This window comes from Colobus angolensis, unplaced genomic scaffold (assembly GCF_000951035.1).
Source record: "Colobus angolensis palliatus isolate OR3802 unplaced genomic scaffold, Cang.pa_1.0 Scaffold42, whole genome shotgun sequence".
Classification (NCBI taxonomy): domain Eukaryota; kingdom Metazoa; phylum Chordata; class Mammalia; order Primates; family Cercopithecidae; genus Colobus; species Colobus angolensis.
This window is the reverse complement of record NW_012117599.1, coordinates 6,996,344-7,017,774: the sequence shown is the minus strand read 5'-3', so window position 1 is coordinate 7,017,774 and position 21,431 is coordinate 6,996,344. Positions and strand designations below refer to the sequence as shown.

At 39.3% G+C, this 21,431-nt stretch overlaps 1 protein-coding gene across 3 annotated transcripts in view; it reads right to left on the bottom strand.

The window, feature by feature from the left end:
* Window positions 1-474: 474 nt before the first annotated feature.
* The window catches only part of TMEM182 (transmembrane protein 182), an 89,402-nt gene continuing 68,445 nt past the window's right edge, over window positions 475-21,431 (bottom strand). For all 3 annotated transcript variants that reach the window (XM_011956619.1, XM_011956617.1, XM_011956616.1), the window contains 2 exons: window positions 20,948-21,085; window positions 475-4,127 (listed from right to left, as the gene is read on the bottom strand). In XM_011956619.1, coding sequence (XP_011812009.1) covers window positions 3,907-4,127; window positions 20,948-21,085 — 359 coding nt within the window. In that variant the 3' untranslated portion in view covers window positions 475-3,906. The remainder of the gene's footprint in view (window positions 4,128-20,947; window positions 21,086-21,431) is intronic.

Here is a 21,431-nt window from a genome sequence, read left to right as displayed (position 1 = left end):
AAAACCATCATCATTTGAAGAATCCAAATTGTTCTAATTTAGTTACTTATATAGACAATGTACAGACATAGAGAGTATCTATCTATATAGAGATCAAGTTAACTGTATAACTTATATATAGATAGATGATAGATAGATAGGATTAAATAGAATTATTAGATATATCATATGATTCCTTACATCTGGAAGTGGATCATTTATAAAGTTCAACTGTCCAATTGCCCCTTCAATTTTTCAGTCATAGCTGAACCCTATGGGCAGGAGGGATGATCTTTCAAAAAGCTGAGTGGGTCTCTTAGGGTGTCTCCACTGTCGTTCCAGACTTGCTGTCCCTGATACATCCCACTCTCACAGGCTAGTCCAGGTTTGTCTCACTGATCTGCAGACAGAGCCCCTAACGCTTGCTCTGGGGGGTTAGTTCAGAAATTATAATCTGTAACTGGATGTTTTCCTTTCTTTCTTTCCTGTCTTCCCTGCTAACCACATTAAATGTCCCTTTGCTAACTTTATGCTTATTATAATACGAAAGATAGTATATCCCTATCCTCCTTGGTTTTTAACATATCTAAGGTATTGTCATCCTACATTCTGATTGGAATTTCTCCATCTACCCTTGATCATCACGGAGGAAATGTCTCCATATGCTGAACTCCTTCATACAATCAATAAAAATTTAGTTTTCTGTTTCATCTATTGCTCATGAGTTTCCATTTCTGGTGGAGTCCCACAAAAATCAAATCTGGTTTTGATTTAGCTCATCTTATATTTCCTTCAATGTAACCCCATCACCATTGGTCTTTCTCACAATTCCACCGATCTTCAGACTTACATTCAGCTAATTTTACTGGTATCCAATATTTGCCTATACACCTCTGACATTCTAAGTCTCTTTGTAAGTCCAACGTGGTTACTTTTAATAAAACAGAAATCAAATTACATGTTGAATGAATAAACCACCATCCGTTGAGTGAAACAGTTAAAGTGGCACTCAGGGAAACAACAATAATAGATTGCTGTTCCCCAGAGAAAACTGATTTTTTAAAATTTGCTTAGCTCAAATGTATTGATTTATACCATTCAATTTATCTGTTTCTACCCAAATGTATAATACACATGCACACTTACATACACACAAATATACAGAGACATGCACCCATATATATTGATGATAGACGGATAAATTAATAGATGAAGAATTACCAACAGTGACACTTCCTCCAATATGTTCCTTTATAATTCCATTTAATCTTCAAATTTAATAAATATATTTATAGATTAGTAATAAAAATGACCAAATGAACACTAACAACACACTTGATATTACTTTTTTAGAAAGCCCTACCAGGAACCCTCAAATTGTACATGATCATTAAATTTCTCTGTACGGTCTCTCCAGCCAGTTCCAATGTATATGCAATCATCCACCTGAGTGAATTAAACCAGCTGAACAAACACAATATGGAGAGATGATAGCTTTCACCAAGTCCAAGAGCATAACTCACTGCCCTTTTTATTCACTCTTTCTAAAAGTGTAACTGAAAAGATATCCTATTTGTTAAAGTGAAACTTTATGATGCAAAATCAACACTTTTCAAAAAGATTCTAACACAGTTTAAAGGCTTCTAAAAATTAATAAATACAACCAATAGAGAAATAAACATAACATGGATGTCTGGCAACACAGTATCTCAAATCAGATATAAGGTTGCTACAATAATGTACTATATATCTCTGCCATTTTAAAGTATATTTCACTCATTGACATAGCAATCACAACTCACGTTCGTTCCTTCAGAGGGTTGCTGGTAAACTGATCAAGAAATGTGCTAGAAATTTATTTGATTGATGAATTACAACTATAAAATACTTCCAAAGTGCAAATCTGTGTAAAAGTGTCATACACATCAGCTATGCAGCCAATTGTCATATGAAAAATATATGGTAGCCACATAAGTGTACTATAAAGTGAGGATAACCATCTGAAATTTATAAATATTCAAGCCTTTGCTGAAAGCAGCTTGTATGTGAAACTTAAATGGCATACAGTACACCAGAAAAAGGCTCCATTCCAAAGTACTACAAAAAAGAATTGTATTTACAGATGACATGAATTAATCAGATACATCCAGCATCGTCTGGAAAACTTAATGGCATGCCATAACTTAACATCACAGTCAAAGTGCAGAGCAGGCCTCATAATTATTTTTTCTAATAACCAAGCCAAAAGCAAAGAAGCAAATGAAGCAATATAAAAACAAAACAGTGAAAGACAAAGGAAAGTACCACAAAAACGTTTATGATAGTATTGAAATGACTTGAGAAACCAGTTAGACCCCTGGAGCTTTATTATTATTATTATTATTATTATTATTGGCAAGTCCTGTCATGAAAATGCCCTCATGATTCAGACCTCTGCAATTTTTCCAAAGCTCCTTCCCACTGGAACAAGTCTTAATGGAAAAGCACAAGATGTACAGAGAAGACCGGGATCACCTCTCCCACGGCACTGGAGGAGCTGCTGAAAAGGGGCAGCTCCTCTATCCCAGAGCATCTTCTAGGTAGTGACTTTTTTTGCCTGTAGGCCATGCCTGTCTGTCCTCACAACAGCTGCAGAATGAAACACCGCACCTCCAACAAAGCTCACATACCCTGCCGAGCTCCCCTGCGATAGAAGCTTCCAGAATGCAAATACAAGCTAGGCATCTCAGATGGATCTGATTTCAATCAACGTTAGTGCTAAATGAACATCTTTGATATACAAAAACTCTATGCTACTGAATAATACAGAATTATCTTTCCCCACATAAAGTTTCTTCTAGGAGGTGAAACAGTCGATCTGTAAATGTTAATATACCTATTGTAAAGATGAAGACATTGAGGGACAGTAATTAAAGGAATCAAATGATCAGAAGAACTGGAACCCATAACATCTTGGGGAAAGTTAATATTTTATGGTCTTTAATAAAGCAGGGCTATTATAACCCACATATAGAAGTATCTTGAAAGTTTATAGCTAAAGAATATTAAAATCACATTTTATCAATAAATTTTCACATGCTGAACGTTAGCAATATAATTTTTAAATGAGAATTTTAAAATATCAAATAGAATTATGGACCAAGTTGACATGCTTGGTTTTTATGTATTTTAAACAATATTACATTATACAATGGACTCACTTTAAGTTCATAAAAAATCAATCTAGATTATATATAATTTGGTATGCAGGCTAGTTAGTTTTATATGTAGTTTAAAGTTTATGTAAGCATGCACAATTAAGTGAATAAAACTAGGTAACCAAACCACTGTTGGTGAAAAAGCAAGATAAGTACATGCTCTCAGTCTTGTTTGTTGTGGCCCATTTTAACTGGTGAGTACATGGCTCCCACTAATGAGAACAACTGCTGTCTATTTTTAAATTCATTAGCTCACAAGAGCCAGTGAATGTGTATGTGGATATCATGCGTGTGGAGAAGAAACGAAATAAATTTTCTGACAACCTTGCCCATTCTTAATTATTCTTCAAAGATTTTTTTTTTTTTTTAATTAGCAGAAGTGAATGCCAAGGAGGCTTTAAGCCAAATCTATCTAGATTTTCCCCATGTCATGGTATTAAGCCTTTGTGACCTCATGAACTCTAACATGTTAAACGAAAGGGAGACCTGTTTACCTATTCCCTAAAGACCTAGGTCCTTGACAGCACTTAAACAAGATGGAGGCTTGCTGGTGTCTGGAGAGATTCTAGGACCTTCTTATTGAAGAAAATCTTAGTAAAATGATTAATTTGAATAGCAACTAAAAAGTTGTATCTACTAATTTTATGCTGGGATCAATGAAACAAAATGGAAACAAAAGTATTCCCTGTTTTAAAATCTCTCAAGAAAATACTCGTGGCAACAAGTTGATTTAGTGATGTATCTGAATATGCCGTCCAACAACTAGAAATAGTAATCCAGCTAGCAAAGAAAAAAATATCCCAGCTGGGGCCAGGAAAAATGACCAGCCATAGAGAACAGAAGGGGTGAAATCCAGGCAGTCCTTCATTTTCATGTTTCGGTAGCTTTCCATGTCAGCCACTGCCTGGACCCAGATGACATACAGCATCACCACCAATGAAAATAGGATGCCTGAGAAGGATGAAACAAAAGACTGTTAGCCTTTCTGATGATGTTTACTCAAGAACACTATCTAAACCAATCACTGACCAGAATGACAAGCTCCTGCAAATATATTTCTAGCAAAATGAAATACTCTATGTCAAATCTTTTATTATGTACTTTATAGATATTTCTTTTATCTTTCATCTGCAAAGCATTGAGGGGAGGGCTATAGTAGCCTAAGAAGAGCAACCACTGAGGTATTTATTGAGTGCTTCCTGTGTGCCAGGGACTGTAGTAAGTGCTTGTGAACATTAGTGAAAATCTTAGCACTTCCAGAATTTGTATTCTAACTTTTTTTTAACTGTACAACTGGTTTGGGATGTGCACTATACTGTTATTTCTTTCAATACATAGAATAAACCATTGAAATAGGTACTCTTATCACCTGGTTTTAGATATACAGAGACATAGACAGTGGTTTTCAGAGCTGATTTTCAGCCCAGGTCTTTCTGACTCTTGTTACACTATGACAACCCAGCTAACTAATGCTGGAATTAAATACGGTTATAAAAATAGAAACCAAAGTAAGCACCAAACAAGAGCAGAGATGAAAACACTGAACAAACATAAAAGAATATACATGATTCTTCAGAATATATATATATATATATACACACACACGCACACATACATACACACATACACTCACACACACACTAAAGATTGATTACAGCATAAAGAAAACATTGTCTTGAATAAATGAGGGAGGAAGACTGATGATAAAAGATTCTTTGGAATATAAAATCATAGATTACAGATCAACAGCCATATTAAATAAAAAAAAGAAAGAAAGAGAAGGAAGGAAGGAAAGAAGGAAGGAAGGGAGGGAGGGAGGAAAGAACAAATGCCTAATCACTAACTAGAAGGCAACATCCCAATTTAGCAACAATTACAACTGTAATCCACCGGTTCCAAACACTGTTGGAATTAGATGAAGTGTTACAGTTTTGGACCATTGACCTTAACAAGTGACAGAAAAGCTCTGTGAATCCTGAAACTTGAGAATACCACTAAGCATGTCCTTTCCCATGTAACTGTTACCACAATTACCAGAAGCAAACAATGTCACTATGCTGAGCAGCAGGCTCCAGGGTCCGCTGGGCAGACTCACCAGTAAGCAACAGGCTCCACACACAAACCGCACACACAGCCTGATGGATTCAAATTTGTCCTAAAGCAAAATCTACTTGAGAGCACTTGCTATCTGTCCAAAATTTCAATCCAAACATGCCAAGGATCTATTACACTCGTTGAATTAATGAGTTGACCTGTTAGGTATATAAAATCTCCATGGTCTAATTGCTAGAATGTCTGAAAGCTAAATGCAAGTCTGGGACTAGGAGCAGAGACTGAGGTGTATTGGCAGAGAGTAGCTTTTAAGAGCCCAGTCAACAATTACACTTCTCACATTAATTGTGGTCCTACAGCATTTAGGATGCCCTATCTCTCCTGGGCCATCGATTTCATAAACAATCTTGAAAAGTAAACACAAAAGAAGAAGGGCTCATAAATACATTGTGGTGTGTCAGTCGTGGAGCTTCAACTTCCTTGTAATCATGATACGAGCTACAGAGCAATGAAGAATCAAAGAGATGCTTCGCTAATAAGAAACATCCTTCACGCTGTGGTCTGTAATGTAAATGCAAATATTGGCTCACAGAGTAGAGCAATGTAGGCACTGAGAAACAACTAATCACAGAGAAATAGTAAAGCCATAGCCTGCAAGCAAACTCCTTACAACGCCGTACCTCAGATTCTGACAACAATATGGCAATTCCATGTGTTGTCTAGCACCTCTGTGCATTTCAATACATTTTCCAGCAAATATATACACAGTGTTCTCTGCTGATGTAGAGGTTTGGCTTAGGCATTTGCATAATATCATTTGCCTTATGCAAACACCTTGCAAAACTTTGTATTATTTGTTGATAGGGTTTTTATCTTCCTTGCATCACGTGAATCTCTTGTGCTTTCAGATATTTTAATGGAAAAAGGAAATTGCCTTTGTGAAAAACCAGTAGCTTTAAATTTATCCTTTCAAAAATTGAAAACCCATCAATGAATTTTCAGTATTAGGAAAACGTATTGCAGGTAATCAGGTAGATGACTTTTAATAAGAAAGAATTAACTTATATTTAAATATTGTCATTATTTGAAGAGGAATTTCATCTTAAAAGAAGGAAGAATAGTCATTTTTATCGCTATGGTCTTTAACTTGTTCACTAATTGAAGATACTGTCCATTTAATTTGTATCAGATTAGTTTATGATTATATTTCACCCATGTGGTAAGCCAGTGTGTGTGTGTGTGTGTGTGTGTGTGTGTGTGTGGGTGGGTGTGTGGGTGTGTGTGGGCGTGGGTATGTATGTGTGTAGACAGAGAGAGAGACAGACAGACAGACAATGAGAAGGAATTTACACCAAAGGCCAATGGTTTAGTGGATATGGAAGCAAGAATTAATCACGGTGGCCTGCATGAGACATGTGGCCAAGAGAGGAAACAGAAGGATACTGCACTCAGGTAGACTGATCAAATAAATGATTGGATTAAGGCCAATAGGAGACATGTATTTCACCGCCTGGAAACAGAGTTACAAATCTGAAAAGGAGGAAAGCTAAAATAAGTCCTACAGTGCTTAGAATTTAATTAGAATTGCATATATCAGTGTGACTTCATGGTTTTTCATTGATAGATAATACAGAAATAAATATAGAAGTAAATATGTATGTGTGCATGTTTTAAAATACACATGTGTGTATATACCTAGACATATTTCGTGGCTCCGTTTCTTGAGAGCATCTGGCAGCACCAACATCCAGTCGCACAGAACACACCAAGTGTCCAGATCTTGACTCCTAAACTCCATGAAACAGGGTTTCTCAAAGAAATTGTTGAATCCAGGCTGAGGCATAAAATACAAGATGAACCTGGAAAATCTTGTTACCCCAGAAAGTAAAGATGTGTTCAAAGAATGACAGGGGTGTTTGGAAGTCAGCTAGCTGGGGCCTCCCATAACTTAAACTGAAATAATCTGATCACCAAATGAATAATGATAGTGGTACATTTTTCTCATTTAATAAAATAGGAACTCACAGTGATATAAATAAATGAGTGAATAAATGAATAGGGAGAAGGGAAGCTTTTCCTTACAACAGAAAACTAACTTATAAGTGTAGAGGGATGGCAGAATTAGAAATTGCAATTTGATAATCACTTAAAAATAATTGAGAAGGAACAAAAATGAATGCTAAAACTAGTGGATAAAATTGAATGAAACAGAGTATATTTATGTAAGTTCAAAATCTCTTCCAATAAAATGCTTATTAATTTTGAAGGAGAAAATAGTAACCTCATACTGCAGAAACCCAGCAAATATTGCCTTATTCAAGTAATCAAAGTTAACATCACCAGTGACATGACAAATTGATGTCACACGTCACCTGATGGGATGCGGTGAGAATCACACAGCATCAATGCTATAATCTTAGAGCCAAAAATAGAGAGCCTGAATTCAATCATTAAAGAAAACAATCAAACTCAAATTCAAGACCTTTCTACAAAATCACAGGCCTGTACTTTTTTCAAAAGTGTCAAGGTTATGAGGCACAAAAATGGGACTTCCTCTGGTTTAATGGAGACTCAAGCAACAACTAAATACAAAGCATGATTCAGAATTGTTTTTTTTTTGTTACAGAAGGCATTAATAGAATAGTTAGAAAAACATGAATGGAGTCTTTAGGTAAAAGGATTTACAACATCTATACTTTGATATCTTAGGACTTTTAAACACATAAACAATAACTGGCTTGAATAACAATGAGTTACAAACTCACTTGCCACAGTGACTTTAGCAAGAATAGAAAATACCGCGATATATAGGTAGTAAATTGTTTTGAAATAAAATTATATTTAAATGTGGTCATACATTTGGAAAGCACAAATTTACTTCCAATTGAATTTTCTAATATCTACTTTTTGAAGTCCAGAAAATGTATAAAATATTTCACTGGAGGCAGAATCAAAGCACAGCCCCGAACCCATGAAGATTGGTGACCACAATGAAACTGCAGACGGATGATTGAGTCACACCAAGAACATGTTGAATCTCTTGTTATTGGCGGTATGTGAAACGATGGAAACTGATCGTTTTGCATGGGTTCTCTTAAAAAGTTAAAAACTTCGCCCTTTAAATGCCATGAATTCAATTTGGAAAGCATGTTTTCTCTTTCTGAAACAAAGTGCATGTAAAATTGAGTGACAAACGGCCACTGGGAATGCAATTGCTGATGGTAACAATATGGAAACAATCACAGTATGGAAACAAAGCAGATTTCCCCAAGACCAAGTCAAAAACTGAGACATAAAATTGTATGTCCTCACTGTTTCACAAACACAAGAATGAAAAATGGAGACATATTCTAAAGATCTTGTTGCCATAGTGTAAGAACCAGATTTAAAAGCACATCCATAGAAGAAAAAAATTTAGCCCCAGAAATGAAAACTTTTTTCCTAAAAAAGTTGGGCAAATTATCAAACTGCTTTATTATTGTATAGAAGTACATATACTCTTACACGTATTTTTTTTTTTTTTTTTAAAAGAGTGTTTTGGAGTTACTTAAAAATGACAGATGTGGTCTTTCACTGATTAGATGTAACTCGACTGCCTTTTTTTTTTTTTGAGACGGAGTCTGGCTCTGTCCCCTGGGCTGGAGTGCAGTGGCCGGATCTCAGCTCACTGCAAGCTCCGCCTCCCGGGTTTACACCATTCTCCTGCCTCAGCCTCCCAGTAGCTGGGACTACAGGCGCCCGCCACCTCGCCCGGCTAGTTTTTTTTTGTATTTTTTTAGTAGAGACGAGGTTTCACCGTGTTAGCCAGGATGGTCTCGATCTCCTGACCTCGTGATCCGCCCGTCTCGACTGCCTTTAAATGGGCTTTCACAACGGGAATCACGAGCAGTTACAGGTTACCTGGGGAAGAATCATAAATTCAAGATGATTCACTGGCCTCTTTCAGCCATGCTTCCACACAAATGCAGTGGCAACTCATTTCAGTTTTCTACAGGCATAAGAAAAGCCATAGAACCGCACATTCATTATGAAGTTGAGGTGAAAAGTAAACTCGAATCAGAAAACAAAATCGTCCTTTTTCTACACGAAGGCTGCACACACTCTAAAGGTAGGGCGATATTTAGCATGGCATCTATATAGAATTAGAAAGTAAGCATCATAAAATGTAAGGGATGACAGCATCGGCTTTCTCATTGTGGCTATTTTCAACAGGGGATGGAAAGGAGGTTTGTCCACCAAGGTCAAACGTTGAAGCCCGTGGAATAACTTAGACTGAACCCTGAGAGCAGGAGTCTCACACGTTAGGCTGAAAACATTCCCAAACCCATTCTGCAACAGGGAAAACGTTTCCAGGAAGCACTGGGGGACTAGGTTACTTTTCTAGGTGGAGCTGCCTGGAAGGCAGCAGGGCATGCTTGTGCTAAGTATAGAATCAAAGAAAAAATCTGGGGCCTGGGTAAGTGTGCTAAGGATAGCAGCATTCATGAAACGATGAATTTAGAGCAGACGTGAAAGAACAAAAAAGAAATTTGATAAACTGTGCACTTACTATCATTTTTGAAGAAGAAACATAGCAATTAATCAAGGGAGATACTGGAAATGCCTTCTGCAGATCTGCACAGGGACACTGAATACCATGACTGACAATACCCCTGCAAAAGGCTCTTGCAGAAAATACATAAATCATCTTCATACAAACATTTCTTAAATCAGCCCATACCTAATGTTTGAAGATATGATATTAAACTACCATAGTCTGAAGGTTTTCCTAATGGGTAAAAATACTCCAGGTTTATTGTTCCTCTTTCTCATTCTTTTAATTGACAGATACTTTACATCGAGTAACATGTACAGATTTCAAGTGTATGATTTGATGGGTTTTGACAAATGGAAACGTCAATGGAGCCACAACCAATTAAAAATAGAATGTATGCGTCACTCAAAGAGGTTCTTTATGCCTCTTCATTCTCCCACCCAAAGCATCTATCACTATAGCTTAGTTTTGCCCTTAGAACGTCATTATAAATGGAGTCGTAACAGTATACGGTCTTTTGTTTGGGAATGTTTTTACTCAACATAATGCCTGAGAATGCATGCATGCTCTTCAGATGTACTCACAGTTCATTCCTTTTTATTGCTGAGCATTACCCCATCGTATGAGTATACCACAATGTATTTATCTGTTTATCCACTGATAAACATTTCTGTTGTTCTGACTATTATGAATTAAACTACGGGGAATATACTGTGCTGTGATGTTCTAACTCATACATGAAGCTTTGAAAGGACGGATAACATTTCCTTAGACAAATGATTTTAGAAAAATATGGTAATGACATTTGTGTATGCAGCACAGTCTTAGGCCCAACTGATAAAATGGCACTGGAACTTGTCGGTGCTACGGCAGGCACCTGAAGTGCACCTGCTGAAGCTCCCTCCCTTTTCCCCATCCCCAAGCAGCTCTGCTACATCCAACTGAGAACACGGTTCTTAATAAAACACTGACTTAACTGTCTTCCTCAAACATCAATTCCTCAGCAAAACTTTTAACAATTATTCCACAGCGCTCAGTTATTCTAGGAGCTTGGAAAGCTGAATGGCTCATTCAGCTTTCACTGTTCAGCCACCTAGAACACAACCCACCCTTACAGCATTCTTTCTGGAACTCGTTTGGAAAGAGGCTTCCCTCTGCCATATTTAAGGAGCATCTCTAGGTTTTAATTTAGGGGGTCAAAAATTACAACCAAGGAGAAAGAGCTAGACTTTTTTTTTTTTTTGAGACGGAGTCTCGCTCTGTCGCCCAGGCTAGAGTGCAGTGGCCAGATCTCAGCTCACTGCAAGCTCCGCCTCCCGGGTTCACGCCATTCTCCTGCCTCAGCCTCCCAGGTAGCTGGGACTACAGGCGCCGCCACCTCGCCCGGCTAGTGTTTTTTTGTAGTTTTTAGTAGAGACGGGGTTTCACCGTGTTAGCCAGGATGGTCTCGATCTCCTGACCTCGTGATCCACCCGTCTCGGCCTCCCAAAGTGCTGGGATTACAGGCTTGAGGCACCGCGCCCGGCCAAGAGCTAGACTCTTAAGCTGGCTGTGGGAGAACAGGCAGCTGATTAACCTCTTAGGATGGAATCTCAATGCTCCCTCATGCTATGAATGCCATCGCGGTCCATTAGGATGATTTGACGTTAGCCCTGCATTCATAAAAGACTCCCAATTAGCCTTTGCATGATATCTACAAATCATGTTATATACAGGGTTACAATTCATTTATGGATGAATGTTACAATTCATTTATGGATGAATAGTAAAAGCATAGAGCCTTAATATATTACACATAAACACTTAAAATGCTACAATATTTGCAAACTTGTTCTCATATGTATTAACTTTAACAATGAGGAACCTTAAAAATCGCAGTGTCTGAGGGCTTTCTCTACTTCCGTGAAGTCCTCTGTGTCTTGCTAAAGGATAAAATATGAGGATTAGCACAGCGTGACCGGGGATCACAGGTGCATTCCAGAGTCCAACATGTACTCTTAACTTTCTCCATATTACATTCTGGGAAAAGGGAAATTTGCCACTTTTGCATTTGCTAAAGAGTAATATTTGTCATAATATTGTAATATACTTTCAAAGTAGTCTCACAAATATTATTGCATTCATTAAAATATTTAGACAGTCTTTCTGAAAAAAGCTAGAAGTTATTTTAAATGATTTAAACTTGTGTTTTTGAAAAACTAGTTTGCTCTTCTTTACATTAGTATGCTATTGTTTTCTCATAGAATCATGCTTCAGATTATAGAACAACGAATGCATAATTGTGCACATTCTTTATCCCCATTCTTCATTTTCTCAGACTTGTTTTCCATTTTTTCTTCAATTTTCTGAGACAGCCTTAATTCTTTCTGCTGTTATATCATGATTACACCTTTCTGATTTCCAAACGCTCATTGCTGCACACACTTCAGCATTCTACTTTCCAAATACATTAATTGCCTCTTCCCTTTCATTTTCTGGACTCATAGTTTGATTTAGTCAACAATACATATAAAATTCTGATTGGGTTTCTCAAACACTTATGACTGTCTTAGATTGTCATATAATTTTTATCATTAAACATCCTGCATACCCAGTGCTCTGTACCCTACTGAGAAGCAATTATTAACAGAGAATGATCATGGGGGTTTATCTATTTCTACAAGTAATTAGGGGTTTAATCTGAAAAGGAGAATTTTATCTAATGCCAAGGAAATATTTATGCACAAGAATTGAGTTTCAGGAAGTAAGATGTGATTAAGGGCACACTCTTGGATTCTGACTGCCCTGGTTCAAATCCTGCCTCAAAGATTCACACTTTACACTTTATTGAATAACCCTGAGCAATGTTCGCACTGTTCTGTCTCAGTTTCTTCATTGCTAAAACAGAGAGGATGCAAGTGTCTACCTCAGAAAGTAGTCATGAGGACCGAACAGAGGAAAAGCACTGAAAACAGTGCCTGGAACATGACAAACATCTAATAAGCATTGGCTAATTTTGTTATTATTATTATTATTAAACTTTGGCACGAGCTCCCGCTAATGGTTAACAAATGTTACTCTCTAAAATCTTTTAAAGCATCAGAGATTCTCATGTGTCTGGACCATTTCAGGACAGGCCAAGAGGCAAAAGAATAAACTCGCTGTGGTGTCTTCCAGTCCTGAGATTTCAGAGGAGGAAGGGAATGATGACCTCCAATGCATCTCCCAGTGTCTTTCTGGAACTTTCCACCAGGTGGCACCAGTCACCCCATAGTCCCATGACAGAACGTTTTGCCAAGAACAGAGGGTGAATCCAGGCTCAAGCTCGTTTGTATTGAGGACAACTTCTTCTCTGAGTGTCCAGTCAAGCCAACTGCCTTCCCCTGCCCATCAGCCCTTTACTTCTAGGAAGTAAAAATTCTTTCCAGGACAAACTCTTAGCCTAGGTCAAGCACATTAGGTTTGTCTTTCCATACACAAAAATGTAATGAAAACAAAAGTCTCAGAAAAAAATATATCTATAAAACCTAGTGAAAAAAAATACAATATTTTTTGGCCACTCATCTGCTAGTTAGTTCTGAGCAAAGTAACCATTTGGGGGATAGGATGGTTTTCAATGAAAGGAAATATTTGCAAAGAAATTAAATCCCTTACTACTGAGTAAATAGTAGATAGTAACGAGACACATATTTTGAAAAAGGAGAATAAAGCTTATGGAAACTTGGTCTGCCTTTCCACTGTGACAAAACCTAATTCCAGACCAGAGACAGTATTTTTTTTGTTTTGTTTTAGAGACAGGGTCTCCCCCTGCCAGGCTGGAGTACAGTGGTGTGGTCATAGCTCACTGCAGCCTCGAACTCCTGGACTCAAGCAATCCCCCTGTATCAGCCTCCTGAGTAGCTGGGACTGCAGGCACCACCACCACACTCGGTTCAGAGAAATAAATAGTCTTGTCACTTTCCACATCTGAAAACCCTCTTTCAGGATAAAGATTAATTATGCCTCACTATGTCATATGAGTAAAAACGTTTGTTTGCCAGGCCTGTCACTTTACTTCTTAGAAAAACAGCACTTACTTTTATTTTGAGGGGATGACAGGAGTGTGGGGAAGCATTTATTCAAGTTTGAAGTTTAAGGTTGTTCAGAAAAGCTCCACCAAAGGTATTCCTGAGACGGCGATTTATCTGGGCAGGAGTCAGACCGTGACCCAGAACATCTCCAACAAGGTTGGAGGTTGGGAGGACAACAAGGTCCGTCAGGTTGGGTGGACACTTACAGGGAAGCAATTTCTGTCTCCAAAGAAATGGCTCTGTGTCTCCTCTCTTCACATTCTCATTCCCATTCACGGCCTTCACCCAACTAAGATGTTCCAGACTTAAGGAGCAGGCTTTGGGATTTGATTTCCTCATTTTCTCCCATATTACGACCGCATTTAAAACAGATTCTAACAACCAGTTAGACACATTTCCACTGAAGAGGAATGCAGGGCAAATAAACTTGCAAGGAAGAATCAGAGAAAGAAAAGTAATAACATTTAAAATATTTGTGTAAATAAAAGCCGTCACATCTCTTTTCTATATAATATTAAGCAAGGCTGACTAATGCTGGCATTTGACATTTATGGAAAATGTCAGACCAAGGATGTTGGCAAATCCACATTAAAATCTGAAGGAAGGTGTTCTCACATTATAATAGGATCAGTAACTGGATGACAGTTTAAAAATATATATATATATCCCAACTGTGACAATGGAAGGCACAAAGCCAGTCTACAAAGCAGGTACTTTTCGAAATAGGAGTGTGACTAGTCTACGCTCCTGTTTAGAAGGCAGATCTAGTGCACCTGGGCCTTTTGATCATCAAAACTGAAGACACTAATTCTACTACAAGAGGTGCATCTGGCTGGCATATCAGTAACAAATAGTTTGTATTATCTACTTTTTTTCCCCACCTACCTCCCACACACCAGAGCTCTGAATACGTTAAGTTCTGAACTTGGGTGAAATATTTGATTTCCTGTTGGGAAGCTATGCTTTTGATTTTCCCCTGAAAGCCTACTTGTCACATACCAGGGAAAGTCAGAGAAGCTTAAAAACAAACAAACAAACAAACAAACAAAAACCGTGTAGTGGATCCAACCCAAATGTCCATCAATCAACAAGTGGATAAAGAAACTGTGGTACATATACACAATGGAATACTACTCAGCCATTAAAAAGAATGAACTAAAGGCATTCACAGCGACCTGGACGAGGCTGGAGACTATTATTCTAGGTGTAACTCAGGACCGGAAAGCCAAACATTGTATGTTCTCACTGATATGTGTGAGCTCAGCTATGAGGACACAAAGGCCTAAGAATGCTCCAATGGACTTTGGGGACTTGGGGGGGAAAGGTAGAAGGGGACAAGGGATAAAAGACTACAAATAGGGTACAGTGTATACTACTTGGGTGATGGTGCACCAAAATCTCACCAACCACTGCTAAAGAATTTACTCATGTAACCAAACACCACCAGTACCCCAATAACCTATGGAAAAATTGTTTTAAAAAATAAAATAATTTTAAAAAACTAAAATGTGAAGGAGAAAAAAGAAAAAAAGAAAAGCCACTGTAGCCACACCTTGGCCAGCCCCTCCCAGGGAGTTCCCTGGGCTTGTCCACAGTGGGCAGCTGTTTATAGCCCAGATCTTTCACTGGATGGATGTGGAGACAGCAGGTGCAGACAGCAGGGCTGCGTGTGCCTGCACGCGTGGATGGCAGGGCTGCACCTGCATGTAGGTGTAGACAGCCTGCCTCCAGGCTGTTGACAGTTCTTCCTAAGCTGTCCTGCTCTTGCCTTGCCCCACACACTCTTCTGCTCTGATGGCTGCCACATCCTCCTTTACCTGGAGGAAAACACGAGGAGCCTCTGTGAGCCACATGTTCAGTCTCAGCCAAAAGAAAATGAGCACCTGAACTACGTCCCTTGGTTTCTGCGAGCTGTTTTTTCTAGGACTAAGGAGAAAAAATCCTGAGTTACGTATTATGTATCCATCATATCTCTCTTATCTTAGTTGCAAATAAATGTGGTTAACTGATGGGCTATTGCCATTTCTCTTGATCTTTTGAAAAGAAAAAAGGAAAACAAACCACAAATCCCACTTCCTTTTAAGTCAGTCTAACTTGCTAGAGATGGGGACTTTCTATTCCCTTTATTTCTATTGACCTTTCCTACACTAGATTAAGTGTTTCCATCCCTACACTTACAGAAAGCACTGCCTCCAGAGCAGGAAGGATGGGTGAGCTGCAGACAGCTGTGCTTCAGGCTTTTTGCCACACATGGCAGAGGATTCACACGATTCATTCCAATCAGCCCTGCCCATCTCCCTGGTGAGAGGCAGTAGCTTGCAAAGCAGCTGTCTGGGGCGAAGAGCTCACCTTGTCCCCGCGGAATGGTGCAGAGCAAGCAGGCACATGCAGGAATCAAGATGTAACTTGGCCTCTGTGGCGTTTCAAGGGACTAAGGTACACGGCAAAGACACCCTCTGCTTCCATGAGCACACCCTGGACCTGGAATACGGGCTGCTTGAACCCTTCTACTCTCAAGATGTCCAGGTAGTCTCACCAGCCTGAGAGTCTAACAAGGGATTTAGCCCAAGGTTCAGAGCTCTGCAGTCTCCTCCACCCAGAGAGACTCTGTTTCTACTTTCTGCAGCAAAATTCCGCACACATCCCACTTTGCCATTTAAGAAAAGGCTACTTCAATTATGGCAGAAAAATGTTTCTACCTTGATGTGCTGGTAAGATAGTGAATTTTATGGCTGATCTCCCAATGCCAGTGTCCTGAGTGTCCAGGCCACATCCTTACTCCTTTCACACACGTAGATGTCCTGCTCATGTACAGAAATTGCTGTGTTGATGTTGCTTTGCCCAGGGATTATGACTATTCAGCTTTATGGTAATTTTCTTCATATAAGCCAATGTTGAGAATGCCATGCCTACGTATCCTAACACTTCCTGCATCTTTCCTATCACATCCAATGCCATGGGGCAGGAGGAGATGTGCGACAACCCATTTGTATCTGAGAGTTCTCTGTAAGTCCACATTAAAACAAACGGGAGCAGTTGAGGTCTTGCAGAGGTGTGTGATCACTCGCTGAAACAGTTACGGCTGAGGGTCAATGTCCTGACAATGACTACTCTTTGCCCAGAACTGACTCTCCTGGAAACAGGTGGCCTGGCCTGCCTGAGGAAGTCTCTGTCCAAGTGTAGGGAGAAGCAATATCCACCTTCCAAGCCTTCTGAGCCTTGCTCTGAGCCTGTTGACCCAGCAAAGGGAATACCATGGGCCCCATCCCTCCTACCCCACAGCCCTGATATCAGCATCCCTCTGCCATGCATGGAATGTCTAAACACAGTGCTGCTGATGCCAAAGAGTCTTCCTATGTGCACACGCTCAGCAATGGCCATAGAAAATTTAGCTCTGCCCTTCCCTAACACCATCTGCCCAAAAATACAGAGAGCGTCCAATTCTGTTTGTGGCATTGATAAAGCAGCCACCACAAGCCTGAGCCCAGGCTGCACCTGCTCCTAGTTGTGGGCAAAGCTCAATGTGCTGGCCCAGGGCTGGCATGGGAGCCTCAGGAACGAGTGACCAGTCACACTCCATCCCATGCGACAGGGTAGCTCTCCCTGCTCTTGGTAAACAAATGGCCATACACAAACAATGTAGAATTGTACTGAGGCGGAAATTAAAGAAAGAAAAATAAAATTAAGTAGAAAAATAAATAAGCTTTCCTGTATTAGGGCAGCAACAGGCATAGCCCAGACCCAGGAAAAGCCTCAGTAAACACTATCTGAGAAGCTAGGACACAAAGAACGTGCTCTGGAGACTCTCCCAGCACTCCCTCAGCAAAGGGAGAAGAAAAACACATTTTCCTTTCTCTTTTTAGTACGAGTTTATAGATTCCTGTTCTCTGTAACTAGTAACTACAAGTATTTTGTTTTATCTAAGCGGCATGATGAAGGTCATGAGAAGCCTGAGCAGGCCCAAACTACAGCCGTCTGGGCGCCATAGCGAAGGTTATGAGATAAGCCCATGCTGGACACTAGAGCAAACCTAGATAACAGCCATCTGGGCCGCGTAGCAACCATCATATGTAACCCTGAGTCACAACACCTGCCACAGTTTGATTAACTGTCTTTGTTCCGCCTCTGTTTCATTGCTTTCATGCCACCAAAAGCCTGCTTCAAGCTAGCCCACCCCCTTTTTGAAGTGTGTATAAAGTTCAAGAGCTGTCTTTGTTCTGGGCCCAGTCGCAGGATGTTAATCCACTGGGTCTGAGTGCACTCAGTAAAATCCTCCTGCTTTACCCTGAGGTCTCTCTGGTCCTCCTGATTCCCACAACAGTGCCACAAAGGAAATTAGAATAAAAGTCAAATGTAAAGTAAGTGTCCTCTGAATCATCTAGTTTCACGGTTTTGAAAATGGGCTCCCTCAACACCCTGGACACCTCAGAGCTGCTCGGGGCTTCTGCATGGAGTGCTGAGCACAGAAACACTTGGCCCTTTACCATAAGCAACACAAGGTTCATTTTTAAAAATCTGACATGTACAATTATTCAGTGTCAGTTAAAAATAATAATAAAGGCAAAAAGAAAAAAAATCTACCAGTTACAGGTGTATGGATATACGAGTACATTAAATGCTTTATCCTCCTACACGGTTCTCAGCCAAACATAATTCTTCACATATGTTTTCTTGTACAAATTGCAAAATGGAAAAAGACCAACAATTTTTTTCAAAGCTACTAAACACACAAACGCGCACACACACACACACACACACACGCACACAATTGTCCAAAAACCGGGACCAAAACCAGGATCAAAGCAGTTCTGAGTTTAAAACAATCATGCTGCCCATAATACATTATCACTAAACTATGGTTATTACATGTTCCCTCTATTGAAAAACTGTGGTTACAAAAAAAAAGCAAGGAAAAAGAAGAAACAAATATTTACACATGTAAATAGAGCACTGTTATTTCTGGGAAGACCATAGAAAAATATGTACCCACACTAGAACTTTGAAAAGGGAAAGGGTAAAGTGTAGTTAAGATGCTCAGTTTTAACGGATATAAGGATATGGGATCTGGTCCTAGGAATTATGAATTCAAGCAGAGGGATTACAATTTCTCAGATCTAAGTGAAAAAAGCCAGACACAAAAGTCCACATATTGTGTGATTTCATTCATAGGAAATATTCGGAATAGGCAAACTCGTACAGATAGAAAGTAGATTAGAGGTTTCTTAGAGCTGGTCAGGAGAGAAGGAGGACAAAAAACTGGGTTTCTCTGCGGAGTAATAAAAATATTCTGAAATCAGATAGTAGTGATTCTTGCACAACTGTGTGAACATCCTAAAACCCTACTCTGAATTATACACATCAAAATGGTAGGTTGTATGTTGATTACATCTCAATACAAAAAGGCTTTTGTAATGAAGAGCTTTAATGGCTAAAACCAGTGAAAGAAAACAGTTGAAATAAAAGACGAAAGAATGGTTTAAACAGGGTTCTTCTTCTCAGAGTGAGATTTTTCTGAGCTCTTTAAACTGCTGGAGCTCAGAAAACAAAACCCCAAAATGAAGCCCCAGGAGCAGCCTCAGAAGCAAAAGTTTTTCTTTGACCTTCTCCTGCCCTCCTGCCTCCCAGCCCTGTTCTCTCCCGAGGCTGGCCTTAGAAACCACAAAGGTACCCCTCTCCACAAAGGTGAATCATAGAAACCAGAACTCCTTTCCCCAAAGCCAGCCATGAAACCTGAACATATTACTCTAACTCTCCCTCCACCTTTCTGGGGAAAAACTGGTCCCAAAGGAATGACCTGACCTACCTTCTTTGCCAATAGGTCATCAGACCCCTGTTCCAGAGAGGGTCCTGTCCCACACCCAGAAGGAAGGCGTGCTGCTCAGAGAGGCCAAGAAGAAGCTAAACAGACAGGCCTCGCTGGGTTCCCCACGTAGTCTATGACCATTAGATCCCAACCTTTTTGTCCAATCATATTTCTACACAGCTGCCTATCCTTTGTGGAACCTAAGCATAAAACTAGACAATTTGCCCATATCTTTTTAGGTCTTCAATTTGAAAGCTCCTATGTATGCATGTTAAATAAATATGTATGCCTTTTCTTCAATTAATCTGCCTTTTGCAAGTCGATTTTTCAGGGAAACTTCTGTTCCTCTTGGCCCCTATAAAACACAGGATCTAGATCTGATTATTCTTTTTATTCCCTCTACAGAATTAAGCACAATCTTATGCAGAAAGTATTGTTGTTACTTGAGCACTGATAAAGTGACACTGGGCAGCGTCACAAGCTATCTTTCCAAAGATTAGAAAGACAACAACCCTTTCCATTCTGTTCCTTTCCTTCAACTGTCACTACAGTGTCACCTCTTCAAATTACTTTTCTATTTGTAGTGTGATCATTTTAGCAGGAATCAAGTAAGTTAGAAACCTGACTAAAATAAATGCACGCTTCACACAGAAAATAATATATTCAGATAATTCATGTGAACCACAATTAATTAATTAATTGTTCTCAAACTCCTAACCTCAAGTGATGCACCCCCCTCAGCCTCCCAAAGTGCGGGGATTACAGGTGTGAGCCACCACATCTGGCATGAATAAACAATTAAGAAAACGATTGGTGATGATGTAGAAAAATATTTTTGTGTGTGTTTATCATAAATATCATCACAGGGCTATCTTTGAAGAGCTCAAAAAATACCTGCCGATATCATATCCTGACATGTTACAGAGACATATGTTACGATCCCCATTTACAGACGGCAAATTAATAGGGTAAGAGGTTAACAGTCTCTTGCGCACCTTGGAGTGAGTCAGTGACAGAGTTTTCTCCTCTAAGCCTCAGTGTTCTCCTCTTTATAATAAAGTGAGCAGAGACTATCATGATGGCTAAATGTGTCAGCATGTGGAAAATGGAAAGTCCCTGGAAAGTGTTCAGGAAATATTGTACACAAATATTATTCGTTCGTGTTCAAGAAGTATTATATACAAATATTATTAGTTAGTATTCAAGAAGTATTGTATACAAATATTATTGTGTTACTGTTACTAGAAGGCTGTTGTCTGAATATAGAAATAAAAAATCGAAAGACATGAAGAAAAACCATGGCTGAAAGTCATACCCACTGCACTGTACGTACCTGCAGCAATATATGAGCCTCCCCCAGCTTTGTAGAGAAAGTGGCTGGCGAAGGGGGCCGCACAGATGATCAGAAAGCTTGCGATGACTACAGCAACTACCCCCAGGAGCATCAGGACTGCCCAGAAACCGCGGTAAACTGGAGCCCCCGGGAGGAAAAGAGAAAAGAAAGAAAAATACGCTTAGATTATGGATATAGCAGATTATCACACAGTTGGTTGCTTTCATCTTCATTTGTCTAATTTCAGCCATGGGCACTGGTAGATAGAATGCCAGGGATGGGTCTGAACAAACAGGAGATCTTAGATGACCTTGGAATCAGTGATGTCCACGCTAGTGACTTTCAATCAACTCCTCTTGCTCAATGTTTGTACCACACACAAGCTTAATATACTGTGGGAACTCCTTTTTTCCATCAAGATTTTCCACTTTAGAAGCAAGAAGACCTAAGGTTCTTACTTCTAAAGAGTTCCCCCATTTAAATA